General features: G+C 37.5%; 1 protein-coding gene across 1 annotated transcript; it reads right to left on the reverse strand.

Annotated features, from left to right (window-relative positions):
* Positions 1-14,993: 14,993 nt before the first annotated feature.
* LOC113732471 (cytochrome P450 87A3-like) lies at positions 14,994-18,012 on the reverse strand. The gene is made up of 9 exons (XM_027258247.2): positions 17,780-18,012; positions 17,171-17,495; positions 16,912-17,061; positions 16,481-16,729; positions 16,217-16,306; positions 16,042-16,120; positions 15,677-15,783; positions 15,424-15,551; positions 14,994-15,286 (listed from the first exon to the last, which is right to left on the reverse strand). The coding sequence occupies exons 1-9, from the start codon at positions 17,974-17,976 to the stop codon at positions 15,193-15,195; spliced, it is 1,419 nt and encodes a 472-aa protein (XP_027114048.1). The 5' UTR covers positions 17,977-18,012; the 3' UTR covers positions 14,994-15,192.
* Between the last annotated feature and the right edge of the window lie 7,604 nt (positions 18,013-25,616).

Raw genomic sequence — 25,616 nt, forward strand, 5'->3', positions numbered from 1 at the left:
TTTATGTAATAAAAGTTGTTTAATTAAGAATTTTATCTGCATATCAGTAGCCAATTGCTTGATTACATATTTGCTAAAGTTGTAAATTAACCAATGTCTGGGCATGCTCATGCGTTGCATTAGGGCTCACACAAGTATTCTAGTCCAAAGAACAAAGAATTTGAGATCATCTACAAAGGCGCTGGAATTGGATGAGAAGTTGGAAGAGGAGAATTTGACGATTCTACTCTTCAAACAGGGCCAATTCCAAGCTTCAAGCAGTCAATTAGCCAACTAAGTCCAATATCATCTTTCTTTGCCCTTTTTTGATTTCCTTCCTCCAATACTCTGTCTTGCTTAAAGCTGATGTGAAGGAATTGTATGTTTTCAGATGTATTATGCATTTAGTCATAGATAGTGTTATAAGTTTATACCTAGCAGTGTAATTTCTGTTCTTTTTTCTATTCTATTGTTTGCCTTTTATGGTCACTTTTGCGAACCTTTCCTTGCCAGACACGTGTCTGTTAAACATCTTTGGCACTTTTCTTTTGAGGTATCATGAGCTCTAACAAGTCGCTCTAGCTTTAATCGTAAGACCCTTCTGATCCATTACTCACATGACTGCTGTATAAGCTTGTTTCATGTGTTCACATGACATGGTGCATATGCCTTTTTGTTTTGTTTTTTTTTTTCAATTATCCTTAGTAATGGATGAATTTTTCTATGTATTTCTCTGTAGAAGATCAAGATGTTTTAGGTTGTCAATTAATCTTTTGCACTTAATCTAATTGCTATGACATCTCTTGTCCAAAGTATGTTGTTACTTTTTGTCTTATTTGTCCATTTGTGGATTTCCAGCTCCGCAAAAGAGTGTTTCAAGTTTCTCACTAGATACCTCACAACATTTTCTGATGAAGATGCATATGCTATGAATGAAGCAAAGGAAGAAGCAGTCCGTGCTATAGTTGATTTTCTGAAGGCACCTGGCATGTTTCAAGTATCGCTTGTCTGTCTCTTTGAATTGCATATAAAATGGTTGTGAGGAGCCTCAAGGCTTGGTTGAATCTGACTTTATGGAGCATGATTATTCATCTCCAAATGTTACATTAAATTTTTCTTTGCTATAATTTTGAGCTAAAGTGTGACATATATGCTATTGTACTTCATTATCAATATGGTATATTGGAACTTATTTGCGTGATGTGTCACAACATTGTGGAGTCATTTGTACCTTGGAATGTGAAGAAACCTACAACTCATCAATCAAGTTAGATTTTGTTCTTGTTGTCTTGGATTATAGTAGTTGTACTTCTACTTCCATATTTATTTGAATAGTTGATAGATAGACGAACTTGTCAGATGGTATGTCTTCTTGGAATATAGCTATATGTCGACCTTGTAGAAGGTGAAAAGCTGTATGTATTTTATGAAACCAGGGACATAATTTACTTTGTGACTTCTTGTTTTCAAAGACTGGTACTGGCGCCGGTGCACCTGGAAGTTGCTTGTGCTATTATGTTTTGGATAATATTTCACTCTTGCTACATGGATAATGATTCTTTTATGCGTGTTCTTGCTAGTGGGACTACCATGTAAGCCTGCTGTGGCGCAGTTAGAGAAGGATGCTAAACATGCATTGGTATATCAGCTCCTGAAGATCTTCTTGACTCAAGTTTGATGCTTACTCGGATTTTCCTTGTTTCATTGCTGCTGAAAAGCCATTGACCACTTAGTTTCCTCGACAAAATTTCTTTCTTTCGTTGTAGTTTATGTCATTTTTTGGGATAGATATTTTCAGATGAATCTTAGTAGTGCTAGCTTAATTGATAAAGTACACAAATACAACACTCAATTTTCACTGGGGATACCAGATTGCAATACTTATTTAGAAGTTCTTTACAATGATGCATTGGATTGTAAGTTTTTTTTTTTTTTTTTTTTTTTTGGGTGTGTTCCTAACTCATCTGGAAAATATCTCAAATATGAGGGTGTTCCTTATTCTTTTTAGTCCATTTGGTTTTAGATTAGTCAAAATTTATAATCAATCTGTCATTTTCCTAGTATATTTATTCAAATGGCCAAAATAAGAAATTTGAAATTTATAACCAATTTGTTAACGATCTAATCTATTCAATCAAATGGCAAAAACGAGCAATTTAATGTATTCTTGCTCGTTTTTCCATGGCCAAGAGTGAAATTGGAAAAAACTGCAAACTTAGATGTAAAAAAATGCGATGAATCAATTTGATGTATTCTAAATCGAAAATTTTGATTTGCTAGAGATAAAGGAACTTGATTGCACAGTTGGTTGCCAAGTTATAAGATCTAGATTTAGATCCCTCTAGTTGAAAATATGGGATATTCCCTTGAAATGTTTTTATAATGTAGAATGGTCATCTTGTTTATTCTTGGTGGTTTTATTGATGAACTCGTATAATTTGTATTGTAAATTGGAGAATCAATCAATTTTTGTTATAGCGATGATAAGGTTCATATTTTAAAGTACTAAGTTCTACTAAAATAAGAAAATATAAAAATAATGTTCTACAACAATAAGCATTGAGATGAATTTAATAACAGTGACGTTTATGGAATATTAGGTACAAACAATTGCTAAATAAGTTCTTTAGCAAATGCACTCCTTGATCAACGTGGTTGTTTAGAATAATGACGCTAAATTAGTAGCAATAGTTATGAGTTTTTATTGATAGGATATGTTTTCTGTGTAAATGAGGCGCTAACAAGAAGAAATATTTTATTGACGAATTTTTTTATATTTTTATGTAGTCCCGAATACTAGGATAGAGATTAATCTTTCATACAACTAGAAATGCTATTTATAATGATCAGTCTTTTTTTGTGACTTTCAACAAAATCTTCCACAAAATCTTCACCGAAAAGGATACTTTCGTATGAGGGCTTCCACCTCGGCTATCCCAATTGTGCTCCTAAAATGAGGGAGTTGGCCGAAATCTATTCTGGTGAGGTCTAGTGGAGCCGCTGGCTCCAATACCCCCTCATCTCGGGATATCTCAGATTCGAGGTCGTCGTTATATAAGACCTCGGACTCCGTCTCCTCGGCTTCCGGAGAAATCTCGGCTCTTTCTCCTCCTAGGTTGGCAAAGGTGTCTTCAACCTCCTCGGAAGGGTCGGAGCTCTCCGCTTCTTCGAAGTTCGGCCTCATTGTCTTTTTATGCGTATGAGCTATTCTAGCCATACTTGAAAAAGAAAATGGACTTACTATTTTCTAAAGAAAGTAGAGGTCAGCTACTTCGCGCTAGCAAAAAATAATCTCAATTGATTGCCTCGGTTGAGTTGATGTAACTTTCTCTCACAGTGAAAGCAAAAGGTGAAAAGCCCTCTATTTATAGGAGGGGAAAGGCAAACAGGCAGTCGTTTTGAATTTCAAAAGACGTGTCCCCTCTTTTCTCATTAATGAGTGACTATTCGTCTGACATCCGTTCAATGCATCCCTCAATGTCCAAGCCTTTATTTCCCCCATTGAAACTTGGCTTACCATCATCCCAATGTGAGCCACATGTCTTGTCATTGTTCTGCGACTTAGCCTGGAGTAGGGAGGCATGCTAGCTTTCCCCTCCCCAAGGCTGGGGGGCTTATTGAGGGCGTTCACCTCGTCCCTCCTCGATTTTACGACTGGGTGAGGTGACCTCCGCGAGTCCCTTGCCACCTCGGCTCATTGTCTCACCCCCTAGGGTCGGCCTCAGTCTCTCCGAGGCGGCTTCACCTCAGCTTGACTTCCTATCTGACATCTAACAGACCACAGGAAAGGTTGACTTGTACACGACGGAATGACATGATAGTGACATGACTATTGGAAATAGTTAGTGATAAATTCCACATTGAAAGTATGTGAAGTATGGAAGAGGTTTATAATCAAGGGCACACGTATTCAAATCAATTTGGATGGTAGGAAATTTTGGAGGGAAACTTCAAAATTGCACATGCATTTGTCATGTTGACTATTAAATTAAAATATAAATTTAATGGTCAAAAGATTGGCACTTGGCACTTGGGCACTTGGATCTTAAGAACCAAAATTAATTTTAATTAATTTCGTTTTAATATTTCTTCTTAACTAAACGGTTTCCTTTTAGGGGTTATATCTGATGATACAGCGCATGCAACCGTTAAGTGTCTATTTATTTTTAAAAGGTACATATTCATGAAGAAATACGTTTCTAAAAGACATGACATTTCTTTTGGGGTACCTGAACATTATAAATAAGAGTATACAGATAACAAAAAACTCTCTTTTTTTTTTTTACTTCTGATTTTCCTATTCTTCTACTTCGTTCAAAACAATATTCTCTAAACTGTTTTTTGAGAGAATTTCTACATACTACTGTGTGGAAATTCTGGTTGGCTTTGTTATTCTTAGATGGAATTGCTCAAACCCAGTAGTAGAATAGTGAGAGCAAATTTCCTTAAGGAAAGTGAATTTTCACGTCAAAGCCGTTTTCTGTTGTCATAGTTATTACTGTTTTACTAACAATGACCACTGCTATGTCCTTTCTATCAGGCCTAAGTCTGACACTGTCAGCCTAAGGCCTATGGGAATTGAAGCTCATCATTCTTCCGACCATATTGTCTATTATAAATACCCTTCCATCCGTAGGAAAGGTACATACATACTCTAACTCAGACACATATTAGAAATACTAAGGCCCTTGCTTTTAGTTTGCAATTGCGTACCACTTGACCGGGGAACAAAGCCCTGTGCTCTTTATGCAGATTTGATAGGTGAATCCTTCGGTTCGGTCCAATCATTCGGAATTCAGCTTTTCACCTTCAAAGCCCCATCACTCAAAGAGATTCCTTTTGCTCATTTAGAGATTCCATGACTTAGAAAGTCCAACTAATTTCAGGTGAATTTGCAGTTCTTTGCTTTGATTTCTCCTTTCTCACTTTAATGTTTGTTCAGGGTTCCTACAACTCTTTTGAAACTCACGAGGGCGGCAGCTTTGATTTAGATGGGCCTCACTCTCCAGCGTTGTTATGATTCACGCTACAACCATTGGCGGTGCAAGTGTGATGGCACTTCCCGAAACCCTCCTGAATAAAATTGGCACTCGTGCTGTGTCCTCGGTATTGATCCTAAATTTACAATCTTTTTTTATTAGAGAAATTTACTGTCATTTGGTAATGCAATGATTCTAGGAATGCACTATTGGAACATACAAAGATGTTGAAGGATCTAACGAAAATATCTACAAACCTTGTTCCCTTGAGCGCCTTCCTAGTCATGCATTTTTTTTTATCTATGTATGAGGTGATGTAATGCAATGAGCTTTAATATTCTTAGAAGTCCATTTCTCAATTATTTGCTTCATCATTGGACATGATAGATCTAACTTCATTTTGGGTATGATTTGTGTTAGGTCTGGTCCCAGGAAATTGACAAAAGGATTTGTAGGAACCCCTAAAAGACAAATAACAAAGCAGAAATAAGTAAAACAAGAACACAAGAATTTACATGGTTCGGTCAAATTGACCTACGTCCACGGGCGGAGGAGGAGCAATATTTTACTATGAAGAAGAGAGTACAAAAGATGCCTTAGGAAAGTGTTCCTAGGCCCAAAACACCTAATACTAAAACACAAGAGAGCCTAAAAGTATTTAACTAAACAAAAGGTTTAATGACCCAAAGGCCCAAATAGCCCACTAATGCTCTTTTGGTCTTGTGCACTTAACCCCATCACAGGCCCACTATATTTATAGGCAACCAAGGGAAAGGTTCCCTTATACAAAAGCCGATGTGGGACAACGCCACACTAACAAATCTCCACCTTGACGTGTCCCCAACATCAACAGTAGCAAAACTGCTCCACCTTCTCCACATAAACTCCAATGGGCTCACCAACAACGAATACCAACTCAAATCAAGCATTGTTTGAACTTGTAAACTGGAAGAGATTTCGTGAACATGTCAGCAGGATTCTCCTTGGTACTGATTTTCTGAACAAGGACTTTTCCCTCAGCAATAGTATCTCGAATGAAATGAAATTTCACATCAATGTGCTTCGTCCTCTCATGATACATCTGGTCTTTGGTCAAATGAATGGCACTTTGACTATCACAGTAAATAGTAATAACACCTTGATACAAACTAAGTTCGCCAAACAGACTCTTCAACCACAAAGCTTCTTTGATTGCCTCAGTCATGGCCATATATTCTGCCTCCGTAGTAGATAAAGCTACAATAGATTGTAAAGTAGCTTTCTAACTAACTGCACAACCGCCAATGCAAAATACGTAATTTGAAAGTGATCTTCTCCTGTCAAGATCCCCAGCATAGTCAGAGTTTACAAAACCAACCAAAGTGTTATTATTTCTTCCAAACTCCAAACTACAATTTGAAGTCCCTCGCAAGTATCTGAGAATCCACTTCACAGCCTATCAATATGCTTTTCCGAGACACGACATATACCTGTTAACCACACTGACTGCTTGTGCAATAGCTGGACGAGTACAAACCATTGCATACATAATGCTGCCAACTACGTTGGAATAAGGAACCCGTGTCATATACTCTTCCTCTTCAACTGACTGTGGTGACTGAGTAGCAGATAGTCGAACATGAATAACAAGAGGAGTAGTCACAGGTTTAGCATCTTTCATGCCAAACTTCTCCAAAACCTTTTCAAGATAATTTTCTTGAGTCAAGAATAATTTTCCAGCTCCTCGGTCTCTTTTGAGTTCCATGCCAAGAATTTTCTTAGCTGCTCCCAAATGTTTCATGTCAAATTCACTACTTAACTGCAACTTCAAAGTGTGAATTTCTGACAAATTCTTGGCAGCAATGAGCATGTCATCAACATAAAGTAGCAAATAAATAAAAGAACCATCATCTAACTTCCGGAAGTAAACGCAACTATCATACATGCTCCTTGAATAACCATGACTCAACATAAAAGTGTCAAATCTCTTATACCACTGTCTTGGAGATTGTTTCAATCCATATAAGGATTTTTTTAACAAACAAACATGGTCTTCCTTTTCTTCAATTTCAAATCCCTGAGATTGTTTCATATAAATTTTTTCTTCAAGTTCACTATGTAAAAAAGCTGTCTTAACATCAAGTTGCTCCAACTCCAAATCATACATGGCAACTAAAGCAAGCAAAACACGAATAGAGCTATGCTTAACAACATGTGAAAATACTTCATTAAAATCAACACCTTGTACCTGACTATAGCCCTTTGCAACCAAACATGCTTTATACCTTGCATCTTCAACTCCTGGAATACCTTCTTTCTTCTTGAAGACCCATTTGCATCCAACAATTTTCTTACCTGAAGGCGGCTTCATAAGAACCCAAGTTCCATTTCGATGGAGAAACTCAATTTCTTCATTTATCGCAACCAACCACCTAGCAGAATCATCACAAGAAATCGCATCTGAATAAGTAATAGGCTCATCAACTACATCAGTTTCTTCTGCGATAGACAAAGTATATGCAACCAAATTTGCATATTTTTGTGGTGGTCGAATATCCCTCATTGGTTTATCTCTGGCAATGAAATATTCTTCCTCTTCTGAATTATTTTCATCGGTAGATTCAGATGCATCTACTAGCACTTGTTGAATAGAAGGACCAGAGAGATAAATGAAATATTCTTCCTCTTCTGAATTATTTTCATCGGTAGATTCAGATGCATCTACTAGCACTTGTTGAATAGAAGGACCAGAACTACCAATCTCAAGCTCCACCTGCTTCTGCATACTATTATCTGTTTGACAAGAACTAGAAGACTCCTTCTTGGAAGATAACATAGAGAATTCATCAAAAGTAATGTCTCTACTGATTATAAATTTTGGAGATTCAAGGAAAATACACTTTTTAGCACGAGATTCTAATTTTCCATCATTTACATGCATGTATGCTGGACACCCAAAAATTTTAAAATCAGAATAATCAGCAGGAGTACCTGACCAAATTTCCTCAGGAGTTTTGAAATTAACGGCAGCAGAAGGAGCACGGTTAACAATATAACAGGCCATAGAAATTGCTTCGGCCCAAAAATCTTTGGCCAACCCTGCGTTAGAGATCATGCACCTCGCTCTCTCTAAAAGTGTTCTGTTCATACGTTCGGCCACACTATTTTGCTGAGGCGTCATCCTGACAATGTGATGCCGAACAATTCCTTCATTCTTGCAAAATTCATTAAATTCTCTTTCACAAAATTCCATACCATTATCTGTTCTAAGCCGTTTGATCTGTTTAACTGTCTGTTTCTCAATCAAAACTTTCCATTGCTTGAAAGTGAGGTAAATATCATTCTTATGTTTAAGAAAATAAACCCAAACTTTTCTTGAATAATCATCAATGAAAGTCAACATATACATGGCACCACCCTTAGACGGAACACGAGATGGACCCCATAAATCTGAATGAATATAATCAAGAGTACCTTTCGTCTTATGGATCGCTTGAGAACTGAAGCTAACTCTTTTTTGCTTCCCAAATATACAATGTTCATAGAATTCTAGTGACCCAGTACTCTGACCGCAAAGAAGTCCCATTTTGCTTAGTATGCTCAGGCCTTTCTCGCTCATATGTCCCAAACGCATATGCCACAATTTAGTGATGTCAGAATCAGACAAAGATGATGATAACGAAACTGCAACCGAGCCTGTGACAGTAGATCCCTGCAAAACATATAAACTACCAACCCTGCAAGCTTTCATTACAACGACAGCACCTTTAGAAACCTTCATAATGCCATTTTCACCTGTGTATTTGCACCCAAGAGCCTCTAGAGTGCCCAAAGAGATGAGATTCTTTTTCAAATCAGGAACATGTTTAACATTAGTGAGCATCCTCACAATACCATCATACATTTTAATTCGAATTGTACCCTTACCAACAACATTATAAGCGGCATTATTATCCATCAAAACAATTTCACCATTATAAGATTCATAAGTGGAATATAAATCCCTATTGGGACACATGTGATAAGAGCACCCCGAATCTAAAATCCACTTATTTTTAGACCTTGTCCTGTCATCAGTCACAAAGAAAATACTTCCTTCATTCTCATCAGCTGCAACACCAGTTTCGGCAGCCTCAAAATTTTTTTCACTAGGTTTCCCCTTTTATTTCAATTTATTTTTCAATTTGAAACAATCTGCCTTAACGTGCCCCATTTTATGACAATAATTGCACTCCACATTTTTATGTCTGGATTTAGATCTAGATTTAGATCTACTTTTATTAAATTCTCTTCTCTCAGTTCTGTCCCTAACAACCAGACCTTCTGCATGGCCTCCACTAAATTTTTCAGTAATATCCCTGTCTATCTGCTCCTTAGATTTTAATGCAGATTTAATTTTCTGATACAAAATTGTTTCTTTTCCATAAATCATAGTATCGCGAAAATGTTTAAAAGATTGGGGAAGGGAACACAAAAGTAACAGGGCCTGATCCTCATCATCAATTTTTGAATCTATATTTCCCAAATCCATAATAATGGAATCAAATTTATCAAGATGTGAGAGTATAGATGTACCTTCAGTCATGCGAAGCATATACAAACTTTGCTTTAAATAAAGCCGATTCTCAACTGTCTTCTTCATGTACAAGACCTTAAGTTTGTCCCACATGGCCTTTGCCGAAGTCTCAGTGGCTACCTCCCGCAAAAGCTCGTCAGAGAGATTTAAGATAATACTGGATCTTGCCTTCTTATCCATCTCAGCAAAATTTGCTTCTGTCACACTCTCTGGCTTTTTCTCAATTCTGTGTATTGCTAGATCAACTCCGTCTTGAACCAAAATGGCCTCCATCTTGAGCTGCCACATCCCGAAGTTGACATTCCTGTCGAATTTCTCGACGACAGTCTTTGTTATTGTCATTGTTGCCACAAAATCCAAAGCCTCCAAAGAAGCTCTGATACCAGTTTGTTAGGTCTGGCCCCAGGAAATTGACAAAAGGATTTGTAGCAACCCTCAAAAGACAAATAACAAAGCAGAAATAAGTAAAACAAGAACACAAGAATTTACGTTGTTTGGTCAAATTGACCTACGTCCACGGGCGGAGGAGGAGCAATATTTTACTATGAAGAAGAGAGTACAAAAGATGCCTTAGGAAAGTGTTCCTAGACCCAAAACACCTAATACTAAAACACAAGAGAGCCCAAAAGTATTTAACTAAACAAAAGGGTTAATGACCCAAAGGCCCAAATAGCCCACTAATGCTCTCTTGATCTTGGTGCACTTAACCCCATCATAGGCCCACTATACTTATAGGCAACCAAGGGAAAGGTTCCCTTATACAAAAGCCGATGTGGGACAATGCCACACTAACAATTTGCTACAGGGAATGTTACCAAATCAGTTTGCCCCTACAAATGTATATCCAAAAGGTACAGAATGCCCAACTGCTATGCCTCTTTTGAAGAGTTGATACATAATCTTGAAGGTCCCTAGCCATTCTCACTCTTATCAGGGTGTCTTGCACTCCTTCTAGCTCTAGTATTGAGCACTTTGAGGATCAAATTGAATGGATTGGGGTGTTCATATATCAATGTGAATTAAACTGAGCTCCAAAATCATTATCATTCTCCTTATCTTCTCTCTTTATCTGACGTACGGTCTTCATTAACTTTTTGGTTCTATGATGCATCTATGTAGTATTGCCAAATTGGCAATTTTTATTTTTAACGTAATTCATTTGCGTAACATCTAGGTCAGTGGTGCCAGAGCTGAAGAAACTCAGAGCCATGTCCACATGATGTACTTTTATGGGTCCAAATACTTTTAGAGAACCATATAATCTTCCCTATTTGCCTCCCAACGCAATTGTTGAGCCTATGTAAACATTTGCTTGTAATCTGAAGTTTTTGGGCCGTAGGCAAAGGTTTAGAAGAAAAAATGTTGTTCACCTTGGAACCCTATATGTAGGAGTTTAATTTAATAATTCTTTTGTCATCCTTGATTACGAGAGAATTTTGATTGCTGTATATATTTTTCTTTGCCATTTTAAAAGACTGTGCTTAAGTTTATGATTATTAAGTATCTTTTGAGTTTTACACCTGAAAGATATTAGTCTTTCTTCTTATTCATTAATCTTTATTACACAAAGATACATAAGTTAATCTTTACTGAGTCAGAATTTTGACTTCTTTTCCAATGAACTGTACTTGGTTGAGGCTCACTTAGCTTCAACTTTCTGGTCTGATACAGCGAGAATATGAGAGATTTTCTAAACAAAATTTTACTTCATTTGTAAAATTTTCAAATGTTACTCATGTGCTAATGGTGATTGACAGCAGGTATGATGGTGCTTTGAACAGATTTATAGACGAGATCAACTAAATTGCAGCATACAAACGGTGGGAAGGGTCAGTGCATAGCACATGCTTGCTTAACCCTGTTTCTGGTCCCGGAAACAATGGCGTTGGAGTAATAAAGTTCACCGTTGTTAGGAGTATGTTGAGTCTGAGTATGACCATTCTTGTATATGATCCTGCAGATCGCGAGCATTATACAAAGGAATGGAGGTTTGACTTTGTTGCTAAGAGTGAAACTCTTTGGCCCTGTGGAAATCTGATCAAAATTTTGTGGCTCGGAAATTTGCAGCCTAATACTTCTTTTATGCACTGCAAGACAATGAAGCTAGTATGAATTTGGTGTATTTAGTTCAATAGAGTATTTTCTTATGTTGATATGGCCTGTTAATCATGTGTATTGAATTAAAATAGCTTTAAAAAGTTTGTTATGTATAATTGCAAGTTAAGTATTAAAAGTTGTTTAATGAAGAATTTTATCTGCGTATCAGTAGCCAATTGCTTGATTACATATTTGCTCAAGTTGTAAATTAACCAAAGTCTGGGCACCTTCATGCATTGCGTTAGGGCTCACACAGTAGTCTAGTCCAAAGAACAAAGAACCTGAGATCATCTACAAAGGTGCTAGAATTGGAATAGAAGTTGGAAGATGAAAATTTGACGATTCTACTCTTCAAACAGGGCCAATTCCAACCTTCAAGCAGTAAATTCCATAGACCTACTAGGAACCATTTTTGCTATCTCCATGGAATTTCCATAGAAATTCTTTCTGCAAGAATATGAAATACTTACTTCAAGTGCCTTCACATTATATTCACACTTTCGAGTATATATCCATTTGCACAAATTCAAAGAAAGAATTAAGAAATCCAAAACCATTATACTCAATGTCATTTAACAGTGCATTTAATTGCAACTTTAAGATTCATGCTCACAAGTTGCAAAAATAATATGGTACCACATGAGATTCTACACATTCATCTTTTTCCGTTATTCACACTAGAAATCCATGTTATTGAGAATCTTCAATGATATATCAGATTCTTTGCATTAATTTTTAGCAAAGGAAAAACCCCCATTATTTTAGTGCTTTAATGATACGCAACTAAACACATATCGCATTCAAAGATCCAAGTTCTTTGCATATTAGCATAGAAAATTACTATGAACCCACTATTTGTCACAACTTTTTAACATGCAATGGAGTATATATCTATTGCAATTAGAGTGAATGACCCAATTAATCATACCCATTGGAAGCTCACTTTTACTTGTTAAGAAGGCACCTTTAAAAATTTCCTTCAAAATGCATGGCAGCAACTTGTCTAGTGCAGCAACAAGTTGTAATTGTTCAGCAATTTGAACTCTTTCGGATCTACTTCTCTGGTGCCATATTTTCCTATTAAGCCTTCCAAGACTTTTGGTATTAGGACAAGAAGTTTCATAGAAACTATAAAAGTCATTATAATACTAGCAATGGAATTCAACAACTTCCCTTTTTCTTAAATTTTTCTCCACAAGCATTCTTTTATTGTTAATATGTTTCATTGGTTGAGATCTTCTCATTTTTCGTCCATAGGTAGGCTCAAGTGACTTGTAAGTTGAACTCCATCTTGTTCTGAACCACTTTAAAATTGTTGCTCCGCTAGAACAACTATACAAATGTCAAATAGAAAAATTAACAATAGTTATAATAATAATTATAACTATAATTAAATAGTCAAAATAATAATATGATAATGCACAAATGTAATGGGTTGAGGTATGGATATTTCGCCTTCTTTAAGATTATTTAAGCCTCTGCGAAAGAATCAATTTTCGTGTAGTAGAATCTTCGGCTTGTTACCCCAAGGATATAACAGTCCAACTACACATGCTGTTACTCTCATTAGTATGTACAACTAAGAGAGTATAAATTTTTTTTGCCAATACATGAGATAGAAAATAACAAAAGAGTAGATATTTTCTCTTATGAATTGTAGCTCAAAAAACATAAGTTGTTGTAGCATCTTTTTCTATCTCAATAACCCATATTTATAGATCAAGAAAAATTAGTCAAACATAACCTAACTAATAATATGTTGAGTAGATGCTGAAAATTATTGGCTATTCAAGACACACTCTAATTTGAATTGTAAGTTACAAAATTTATTGGAATTGAAAAGCCATAATTTTATATAACAAATCTTTAGTCAAAAATCATTCAAACACCAATAAATTTGAAAAATATTCACCAATTTATTCTCCTTATAACTTACACATCTAATTGAGAATTTAACAATTTTATTAAAATATTCCAACACCTTATATACATAATCTAGAAAATTTTGTGTTACTTCCATAAAATCATGAAATTATTTCCATAAACTATGGGAGATCTTTTAGCCACAAGCGAGTTATGAATTAACCATATTTTATTTTCAGCTGTAAAGCACATATGTTCAACTTCTAATCGATTACCTAAACTTAATTTCACTTCTATACTTTCACAGATACCATTCCCATAAAAGACTCTCACACTCATTTGGAGGAGTCCAAAATGCAAGTTGTTTTCGTAATTTGTCATCCTGGATTAGATCTACTAAAGGGGCCAATTGTAGTGTGGTAAATTATGACCATCCCCCACTTCGTGTCCACCAAATTATGAGGTGTGGCCCAAGAGTTTATTTTTATTCTTTTATTTTTTTATGTCAATTACTTCTGTACAGCTTGAAAGTTCTTTGATGGAGACTTGGAAGCATGTTGTTAATACAGGCAAAAAAATAGTAAGATTTTGGTGATTTTGAGGTCAATCATGTTTTTTTGTTAAAAAAATAGATGCATCAGTTATTTCACCTGCACCCGCTGTGCATCAATTTTTTTAGGCAATAATATTTTTATAATCAAATTTATCCTAATTTAAAGGAAAGGAAAATCTAAAAAAACTGTATATCAAGGGTTAGTACCTCTACTTTTTTTTTTTTTTTTGGTAAGAAAGTACCTCTACTTACTACTCAAAGAGGGATTTAGTCTTTCTGTCAACCTGCCGGAGTTTGCTCTGGTGTTTGTGGCTGTGGGGAAGAGAGAAGAAAAAACACGTCGGAGTTTTGGGAGCAACACGTGTCGTGGTTGAATGGCACCGGATTGACGTTCCTACAGTGGGAAGGCCAATAACATACAATTCCATGATAAAGAGGGTCAGGCCAAAATCCCCTCCATCCCATTGATATTGCATACTTTCTTTGTTGGATGGTTCTAAATTATTTGTCATTTATATAAATTAGTTGATATATTTCTATTTAATTTCTTCATTTAGTCATTTACTCCTCAGGCACTCCGTAAAAGTTCAATGCATGTTTTTTTTTTTTGAGTCCACGTACTATTATCAAGAAAGTAAAACAACTACTTTTTTGTAGTATGTAACAGTTATCAAGTAATTAAAATCACAACAATCTAAGATTTGGTAAAACTTTCAAATATCTAAGATTTTCCACAAAACCTAGGATTGAACAAATATCATAGCCCCACAATTCTTTATGAGTTAGAAACTACACATCAAGTTTCAAATTCTATCCACTATTAATAAAAATTGTAATTCTTGAACTGCGACAAACTTTATAAGATGTAAGGAGCAATATTTACTGCATACATATACATGTATTGTTTCTTGGCTTGATTTGTCCTCATAAATAAGATCATTGCATCGATTTTGGTGAAGAAAAACAATTAGTCGAAGCTCAAACTGCAACTATTATAACATCTTCAACAATTACAATAGTGTCAAGAAAGACACCACGTAAAATGTTGTTTATTAGGCACTTACAATATTGCAAAGTAAGGTAAATTACAATATGACGGTAAATTACTGCATCATAAATACGCTTCTGAAAGTACAGGCTTTATTCGTACGCGCCCAGCTTAAAATCTATTTGTTCTCTGAAATCTCCATGTGCAATCCCTTGGGGTAACGAATACCAGTAGGTGTCCGGATTCTCTCTGCTCCGTTGGTAACTCTCCAGCTGAAAATTCAAATTAGACAGTCTTTCTTGAAAAATCGAAGAAGTTAAGTGGACATCAATTTATAATATATAGGAATTAGCTTCTTCTATATGTATTTAAGCGAAGATGGTGGGAATTGTGATTTGGAAATCCTTACGTGTATTTTGTGACCAAGTAATGCAGAAAAATTGACATCTGCACCTTTGCATAGTCAGCACCAACGCAAAGCCTCGTACCACCAGCAAATGCCATGAAATTTTTTGATCCCATGTGTAATTCTTTGCCCTTTTGATTGAAAAAACAGCAGAAAAACCCTAAATCATTTTTACTTGATTTTGTTTAACTTTTGTTTTGTAAGTTTATCTTTCTTGTGTGCATATATTGCTCAAATATGTCGATGATCAAATTACCTCCCATCGCCATGGGTTAAATTCATGGGGGTTTGCATATACATTAGGATCCAAATGAACACATGATGGACAAACCATTACCGTCCAGCCAGCAGGAATTGTATACCCTGCAAATCATTCGCACTTATTAGTCAAAACTGGAAGTTATAATGGTGGAAAAGAGGAACCAAGGAAACAAATCATTTATTTTCTATATTTTTACTCCCATGAAAAAATGCCCAACCCAAGTAGTTATTAAAGAGAGTTTTTCTTTCTTCTTTTTTTTTTTTCCTTTTTTGTGCAGGAGAAAGGTATCACTGGTCCAAAATAAAGAAAGTGTGACAAATGATTTTCAAGAAGATGCCAAATGACATATTGAAGCGTACCTTTTACTTCAACTTCCTTGACAACTTTGCGCAAAATCCCAGGAGTAATATTTGCAAGCCTAAGTGTTTCATTTATAACCTACAGTAGACAACAAAACTTAAGATGTAAATGGTCTAGCTCACTATATGATTCAAATGATAGATACAATGAAATGTCTGGTTAATTGGAGCGTACCATGTGTGTGAAAGTCATAGACTTGTACTCTTTCCAAGAAACAGCAGAACCTTCCGTTTCTCGCATTTTAAGAATATTTTCATGCTCTCTCTACAAAAATGAATGACTATTTAAATATGAAGTAATCTTTCATATTTAAAACAATGCACACTATCGGTATATATAGAATATTAATCATTTAAATATTGAACTTGCAGAAGAATTGGAGAATTAAAGGGTAAATACAGATGACAACGGGAGAAATTGTTTCGGAAAGTCACGGACCTTTAGTTCAGCCATAACACGTGGATGGCCATCTAGATACCTCAAGGCCACAGTCAAAGCTGTTGAAGTCGTTTCATGGGCAGCAAATAGAAACAAAAATACCAGGTCCCTCGCAATTTCTTCGTTCAAAAAAGTGTCTTCTTTCTTTATTTGCTCAAGTAAATGGTCCACAAAGTCTTTCGAAGTGTCATTGCCCGAGCGCTTCCTCTCAAAGATGTCCTTGATGACCTTCATTGCTTTCTTACGTCCCTGGAAAATGAAAACCATATAGTTCGTTCAATCTGATACGGCATTTATGAAAGCATATATATTTTACGTAGTCATATATTGATAATGAATATGTTTTTTTTTTCTTGTTGGTATAGTGAACATCGATCTTTCAATATAAAAAGAATTCCAAATGACGAACAACAACAATAACAATTGATTACTTGTAAGCAAGCATGGAACGGTGTTCCAGGGATGTTGAGAGGAAATGAGATCAAGCCATCCATGAATGCCTTATAACTGTCTCTCAATTTTTGCTGATCCTTGCTTTCTTCATAGCCAAGCATCTTCTTGGCAGCATATTTAAATACCAACTGGAGAAAATGAGATTGTTCATTACTACTTTTCATGCAATGCTCTGTACGTACAGTCCGAATTCATCCTGATTAATATAATCAAATAGTAGCATGCTGATTAATTTACCTCTGATGTTCCATCTTTAGCATCTAATTTTCCAAGTTTACTCCAAGAACTTAGAGATTCTTGAGTGCTGGCATCCATTTCATATATTAGCTTCTCTCTTAAGGCTTCGGGGCTAACAAGCTTGAACGTTAAGCTCTTGAGGTACTTGTGGAAGCCTCCATGATGGGCAAGTACACTTTGTTTCCCAATTATCTGGAAGAGACTCTCAGTATACCAAATTTGGAAAGCATTACCTTCTTGCTGGAAGACGCGGAAGTTGAAGTCAGCATCAGTTGATACAACGACTGGCTGCCCAACCATGCTCGTGCGAAAAATTGGCCCGTACCTGAAATTTCCCGAAGAGGGAAAAAAGGAAACAAAGGAAAGCTAGTTAGGATAAAAAATTCTTAACTATTACTGCTGTCATATTATTAAAATATATATATGCGATAGCTGGTTAAGAAGTGGTTAGATAACCACGGGAGTATTGAGGTTGGCCTAATGATTAGGAGAGGGTATTAGAGTTTTCTCTACAGTAATTCAAGATTTGAATTCTGTATCAGATAATCGAAAATGAGAAGGGTGTGGAGAAAAATATGAGATAAGAAAAAAAAAAAGGGTTAGACATACTTAGCCGCTCTTTTTTGTACGAATGGTGGAATATCATCTGATGCATAAGGGGTGAAGTACTGAATTGTTTCTCCTATAATTGGCAGTCCCATCGAACCTGGTGGTAATACCCCGTTACACTTGGGGTTTCTCCACCTGTATACCCAGTGGCTGAAAAGCACAATAATGAGAGCAATAATAGCACAAGCAAACAACATGGTCCTTGGTTAGTGTAATGGAAATGTAGGGGAAAAATGAGAAGAGAGTAGCTACAATTGAGATGTTGTTTGCTATGAAGGAATCTTGGAAGTTGGAGCTGCTTAAATAGATGGAGAGCACAAGCTCTGACAAGGACGCGCTGTAAGAATGTTGGCGATAGACATATTACCTTTTCTTTTATGTTATTGCAACAATAAATACTTTCACCTGTAATTTATAAAGAGTCAAAAGGAAAAATGGGCTGCGGTGCATGGTCAATGTAGAGACCAATAGCGCTTGGTCACCTCTGTAGAGACCAATAGCGGCTACAGAGGCCCACGAAAAAGTCTATCTTGTACAACGCCGGCTATAGATGCAAGCCACGTGCGAGGAAGATACCTTGTGATATTTTTTTTTTTTTTTCGAAACGTTAGATGATTTTATAGATAGTAAATCTATACAGATTCAAGTAAAGACTTGAAAGAACATTACAATCAGTGTATCCTAACACTGAGGAATCCAAAATTCCTGATCCTCTATCAATTCAAGCGCTTGCACGCTAAACCAGTGACTAATATGGTTACTATTCCAATTTACTAAACAAAAGGAGCACATGTGGAACAAGGACTGAAGGCTGTCGATATCCTCCAACAGAGTGACCATGCGCATATCCTGAACTTTCCTTTGCTGAATGAGATTGTACGTTCGTTTGTTCTGGATTTGCACTTCAATCCTTTCCATTTGTTGACCAGCAGCTTTACACAGCAGAAGTTTGATGGCTGTTAGTTCGTCTATGACTTGGTGACCAGAACTTCTTTCTTGTAAGGTCCAGCCTCGCATCATGTTTTGATTGTCCCTAGAGACTGTGACTCCTATTCCCACTTGAGGCGTGACTTTACTTCTTTCTGCTGCAAACCTTAATCTCAGAATGTCTTCCATTTCTTCCTGGTGCTGGGGGGTTCCATCAGTTCCCTTGTTCCTTCTGTACTCGACCTTAAAGTCTTTGTCGCTTCCTCTTCATACTCCAACCATTCCTCCTGAGCTTTTTGTATTATTCTCAGAGGGGGGTACTGCTTAGCATTGAACTCCTTTGCATTTCTACCTTTCCAGATTTGCCATAGAATATTCGCTGTTAGGGAGATGTGTTTGTTTCCCTCAATCCTCTTGGTAGCTTCCAGCAATGTATCCCACCACCTACTAAAGTTACCATGCTGATCTAGTAGGCCTTCCCACTGAATAGGTGACATTTTCCACACTACTTTGACCTGGTTGCAATCAAGCAGAGCATGCTCAATCGTCTCACCTTGCTCACCACAATTTCTGCATATTGGATCACCTTGTTTGGTTCTATCAAAGATGAGTTGTCTAACTGGTAACACCTGGTTCAGGCATTTCCACAAGAAAATCTTCACCTTATTTTTGATATTCAGCTTCCACAGGTGCTTCCAGCATTTTTTCCTATTCGAGCTCCAGCTTGTACTAGTTACCTCCTTGTTTACCTGCTCCCGTTCCATTAGGCCTTCAGCTTGTACTTTGTAGGCTGATCTCACTGTATAGTTCCCATTTGAGCTGTGAACCCAGTAATTGCTGTCCTCTCTGTTGGTTAGGCTTATGGGGATGCTTAGAATGCACTCTGCCTCCTTGGCACTAAAGTTTCTGAAAATCAGATTTTTGTTCCATCTCTTCTGGATGATCAGCTCCTCTACTTTAAGCAGATTACATCCCTGTGGTTTCTGTGAAATAACCTTTCCTTGATGGTTATCCGGCAACCAGCTATCCTCCCATATATTGGTACTCTTCCCATTGCCTATTCTTCTCCTGGTTCCTAGCTCTACCAGTTGCCTTGCTCCCATCAGACCCTTCCAAATCCAAGATGCATTCCCAGCTACTTTGCACTTAAGCAGCGATTGTTTGGGATGGTATTTGTCCTTAAGCACTTTACTAACCAACAGATTTGGTTGTGTGATTAGCCTCCAAACTTGCTTACCCAGTAGAGCTGTATTGAATGCCCCTAGCTCATGAAAACCCAAACCTCCTTCCTTTCTGTCCAGTGACATTTTATCCCAAGCTCTCCAGTGCATCTTGTTCCTTCCATTTGCTTCACCCCACCAGTAGTTTGCCATCACCGCATTAACCTCTTTGCATATCTGCTTTGGTATCTTGAAGCATGACATCGTATACGTTGGCATTGCCATTACAACAGATTTGAGCATCACCTCTTTGCCTGCCGCACTTAACAGCTTGTTTTTCCATTTTTTCAACCTCTGTTGGATATTATCTCTAATATAGCCAAACAGTTGTTGTTTCGAACCTGTGACCACCATAGGGAGTCCCAGGTACTTGCCTTGGTTGACCTTCTGGATATTTCCGAGTGCTTGGTAAACTTCCACCTTGGCTTCCTGTTCCAGATTCGTACTGAAAATGACTGAGGATTTTTCTAGGTTGATCAGCTGTCCAGTGCCTCTTTCGTACACTTGGAGTATCCTCCTCAGCTCTGAAGCATTTTGATAGTCAGCTTTACAAAAGATCAGGGAATCATCTGCAAAAAACAAGTGGGTTAACCGAGGCCCTTGTCTACTGATTCGCATGCCTTCCATTCTTCTATCCGTTGCTGCCTTCTGGAGGAGATTAGTGAAGCCTTCAGAGCAAAGCAGGAATAGATAGGGTGACAGCGGATCACCCTGTCTAATTCCCCTTTGTGGTATCACGTATTCCTTCACCTCTCCGTTGATCATAAAGGAGTAGGAAACCGAAGAAATGCAACTCATTATCCAGCTCCTCCATGTTTCATTGAAACCCATCTTCTGCATTACCGCTTCCAGAAATCCCCATTCTACCCTGTCATAAGCTTTTGACATATCTAATTTCACAGCCATAAAACCCTCTTTCCCAAGTCTTTTGTTTTTGAGATAATGTAGGAACTCATGGGAAATCATTATGTTATCTAAAATTTGCCTACCAGGGATAAAAGCTGATTGATTTTTACTAATGCAGTAGTGAAGGACTGGTTTTAATCTGTTAGCTAGGATCTTCGCTATGATTTTATACACAGTAGTGCATAAGCTAATGGGTCTATAGTGCTTAAGAGATGTAGGAATCATGACTTTAGGAATGAGAGAAATAATGGTGTGATTGACAGACTTAATGAGATGACCCGTATGGAAGAATGTTTGAATAGCACCAACCAGATCTTTTTTTATTATGTTCCAAAATTTCTGAAAGAAAATAGGCGGCATGCCATCTATACCTGGTGCTTTGTCTGGGTTCATGGAGAATAGGGCAGCTCTAATTTCCTCCTCTCCCACAGGTTTAGTTAAATTTGCATTCACTCTCTCAGAAATCGTGTGTGGTATACCATCCAAGACCTCTTCCATATCCCGTGGTTCTGATGTTGTGAAGAGCTGCCTATAGTAGTCAGCAATTTCCACACCTAGCTCTTCCTCACTTTTAGTCCAAGTGTCATCCTCTCTTTGTATCTCCGTCATTCTATTCCTTCTCCTTCTCCCCTCCACGCTGGCATGAAAGAAGCTGGTGTTCTTATCACCTGCTTTCAACCATTGCAGCCTAGCTTTCTGACTCCAGTAGACTTCCTCTTCTCTATATGCCTCTTTCAATTTCTTTTTTAGACCATTTCTGATATCCTTCTTGTTTTCCACGTCCCTAGTTTTCAGCTCCTGCAGTTGGCTCTTGAGCACTTCAATATCCTTCCTCGCATTACCTTGTACCTTGTTTTTCCACTGCAACAAATTCACCCTACACCTCTTCACTTTCTGGGTTACTCTATACATCCTTGTGCCTTCATCTTCTTGATCCCAAGCCTGTTTGATGATATCATTGATCTCTGGATTTTGGAGCCACCTTTTATCAAAATAGAACCTTTTCTTCCTCCTATTCTGACCTGGCTTGGTATCAAAGATTAGCATACTATGGTCAGAAGAAAAGGTGTCCTGGTGTTTACATATGACCCTCTCAAAAGTTTGGAGCCAGGAATAACTACACAACCCTCTATCCAGCCTTTGTTTCACTTCCCCAGCTCCCTCCCAATTGTTACACCAAGTCCATGGATGACCCTCAAAACCCACATCCATCAGTTGGTTGTCGTTAATGAAATCCTTAAAAGCTTTGAAACTGCTCTCCTCCCTCCAATTGCCACCCCATTTCTCCTCATTTGACACTATGTCATTGAAATCACCTGCTATTAGCCACTTGTCCCCCCCACAATCTTTTCCTCGCCTGAAGCACCTTCTATTGCTGCTTCCTTACTTGATCCTCACAATCAGCATAGACACCTATAAACCACCAGTCACACTTTTCTTCCTTGTCCTCAATCTGAGCTTCAATAGTGAAAGCAGTCTTAATCACTTGTTTTATTCTTATATCCTCCTTCCATAGCAGAGCCATACCTCCAGCCTTGTGCATAGCCTCTACAAAAACAGCTTCCTCAAACTGCAGAATATTTTTTACTTTTTCCATATATTTACTCCTATTTTTGGTCTCACATAAGAACACTATGTCTGGAGAGGAGAGGTTCTTCACCTCTCTCAACTGGGGAATTGTCAAGGGACTCCCCACACCTTGACAATTCCACACCAGTACCCTCATTTAAACCTTTGGGTCCTTAAAGGGTTGGACCCCTCTCCCTTATCTCCTGGCTTTGATTCGTTGCTTTCCCCTCCCACCTTCTTTCTCTTTCCTTCCAGACTTACTTCCTCATCAATGTCCATGTCACGTTCCCCCTGAGTTCCTTTCCTTTTCCCATACTTCCTTTCCCTCAAGGTATTCGAACTCAACTCCTGCAATGATTGTCTTTGTTTCTTAGGCGACCTTAACACTCTCAGTATTCTTCTAGCCTGTTTCACCAGAGCCTCTTTCACCTTAGGTCCTTTCAAAGTTGCCATGCCTTCCTCCTCCCATACTGGTGTATTTTCCTTATTGCTTTCAGACCATGGTGTTTGGACTGTTGCTGTTGCTTTTTCCTCCTCCAGCATTATACAGTCACCATTTGATTCCCTAACCCCTATGCATTCTTCCTGTCCTGTTCCATCAGTTACCATCGTGCAATGCAAGCCAGCCTCCCCACCCACTGCCTCCTCCCCTTTGTTCCAGCTCCTTATGTCCTGTTCAGTTTTCCTACCTGACTCTAGAGGCTTGACTAGTGTTAGTTCCCCGCATTCCTTAAAGACACCTTCCTGTGCCATCTGAATCGCTCCATCCTTCAAAATTCTGCCTTCCTCCCCATTATCCTTTTTGGTTTTACTCATAGAGCTTGTCTCACTGTGTGCGCCTATCCCTATCTCCTGATCCTCAGGTTTCCTTTGCTCCTTCCATTCCCCATCCTGAAGCCTCCAACGGTGTTTTTGAGGATTGAACACTATGCTAGCCTGATTGTTCTGAGTGTGTTTCCTTATAGTGCCAGCTCGCAGCCAAGGACCAAACTGGTTATCCTTTTTCCTTTCCCCACTATTTCCTTGTCTCAGACACGTCCTTTCACTATGTCCTATAATTCCACAATTATAGCAAAAGTCCGGACACCTCTCATATTTAAAACATGCCCATTTAGTTGTTTCCCCCACTTTCACAATAGATCCTCTAAGCAAAGGTTTAGTAATGTCTGCCATCACTAAGATTTTCAGGTGTCTTCCTTCTTTACCTCCCGTCTGAGGAACAATCACCTCTCTAACCTTATGAAAACCTGCACAAATCTTTTTGCCTGCTTCCTTAGACATCCAATGTACCGGCAAATTCCAAACCTGAATCCATAAAGGAGCTATCCTGAAGGCCCTGTCATCCTCCTCAATACCTTCGTACCATTCACTCAATACCAACATTTGGTTATCAATTATCCATGGTCCCCCTAGCAGAATCCTCTGTCTTTCACTCTCTGAAGGTAAAATGAACTGGAACAAGTTGACTCCTAGCTCCATCACTTGCAGATCTTTAGGATAACTCCAAGCAGCTACCACAAAATTCTTGATCCCAGTGTAGTTGGCCACTTTTTCACCCATTACCTTGCCAATCACACTATTTTTACACTCCTTAATTCCCCCACTTAGTTCCTCCTTCTCCAGACTCGCCAATTGAAGCTCTGCACTAGAAAGATCAAAGTTTTGCAAGATTTCTGCCAGCTCATCCGCCATACTAACAGCAGTTCTGGATGGTATACCACACACAGCTCTGAGGGTTTGCAGATCTACCTTCCTGCAGAACAAAAGGCGAGCTCTACCCTATTCTACCACAGAAAAACTCTAGCTGAAAAAAGATACTGACTCTCAACTTGGGAAGGAATATTATGACTGAGAACTTACCTGTCGTCGCTCACTTGAGTAGCACGAAGTTCTGAAAGCGTAATGCAGAGCCGCTATCTCCCAGACGCCTGCTTGCTTCTGTGTTGTAGTGACCCTTCAACTTCTGGCTATAGAAGAATCTATCTTTTACTCACTCTCTGTTTTTCTTTTCTCAATCCTGCTCTACATGCATATTTCCATATTATCCTTTTCTCTTTCTCTTTTACTTCCTTCTCTCTTTGTTTTTTTTTTTTTTTCACCCGGTAAAGACAAACTGTGGTCCTACTTATGGGATTGTTCGAAGTGAGTATTGCAATGGATTGCTCTCTGTTGCTGATAATCCGACAACATCACTCTAACCCCCTACATTAAAGGAACTCAGAAGGCCAAGATTGAAGAAAGTGCGCCAAGAATTTGGCTTTTGGACAGGGTTTAAAAATTCAAACTTCAAAGCAGTATTGTGTCTGTTTGTCGGTAGCTCCCACCAGGGGGAGAGAGAGCTCTCTTTAGAGAGAGAAATGCCTCTACTTTAGAGAGAGGTTGAAAATTGTTTAAATGTTGTTACAATGTGATATTAGGAAAGCTCTGCCACTATTTTTGGCAATAACGATTTTTTTAAGTCTCACCGCAGTGACTTTTGGCAACATGTTGTATACATGTATCAAGCTCCATAAAAGTTGTTACTTTTTACAAGTGAGGATACAGTGTCTTAGCGACCCTCAAAGCTCGTCCGGAACTTGACATTATTGTATCCTCACTTGTAGCCTAATTGAGTAATTACCTTCATAAATAAATCTTGTCTACAACTTTTTGTTCTACAACCTTACGGGAGGTATGTGGAATTAACCCAATTTTTTAGTTTGCCAAATTGTTCTTTGGGATAATTTCGAAAATCTCTTCTGACGTTTCTAACAATTTCACTGAACTCTCCTAAGGTTTGAAAAATTACACTTACCTTTTTTAATTTGATAGTTTTAGTAACGAAATCTTAAAATAATATTAATTTGGACAAATTTTTAAATGAATACCCAAAAATGCCCTTGTGAAATAAGTCTTAATTTATTTTCATATACAATTATAAGATTATATAGTATAATTATAAGGAAAAGATGCCAAATTTTTCATGTCTATATCTACTGTTTGATAAACGACTATAATAATAATTTTATTACTATGATATGATATCTTTTACAGTATTTTATTATGAATTTAGATTTATAAGATAAAAAAAGAAAATGTTAAAATAATTTATTTAGAATTTATAAATTTTTGGACAAATGGGATTATCATAATTTAGTAGTGCTTTTGGGCCATTTCTTTTTTATTTATTGTTAATTTTAATACTAAAAGATAGAAAACAAAGATCAGCAAAAACA

This window comes from Coffea arabica, chromosome 2e (assembly GCF_036785885.1).
Source record: "Coffea arabica cultivar ET-39 chromosome 2e, Coffea Arabica ET-39 HiFi, whole genome shotgun sequence".
NCBI lineage: Eukaryota > Viridiplantae > Streptophyta > Magnoliopsida > Gentianales > Rubiaceae > Coffea > Coffea arabica.

What these genes read in the sequence shown, in the direction of transcription:
- LOC113732471 (XM_027258247.2), bottom strand. Translation starts at nt 17,976, where the DNA reads ATGTTGTTTGCTTGTGCTATTATTGCTCTCATTATTGTGCTTTTCAGC. An exon ending in CGTTCCATGCTTGCTTACAA is followed by an intron (nt 16,730 to 16,911) that starts GTAATCAATTGT and finishes TTCATTTTCCAG; the next exon opens with GGACGTAAGAAAGCAATGAA. An exon ending in CAAGGAAGTTGAAGTAAAAG is followed by an intron (nt 15,784 to 16,041) that starts GTACGCTTCAAT and finishes AATGATTTGCAG; the next exon opens with GGTATACAATTCCTGCTGGC.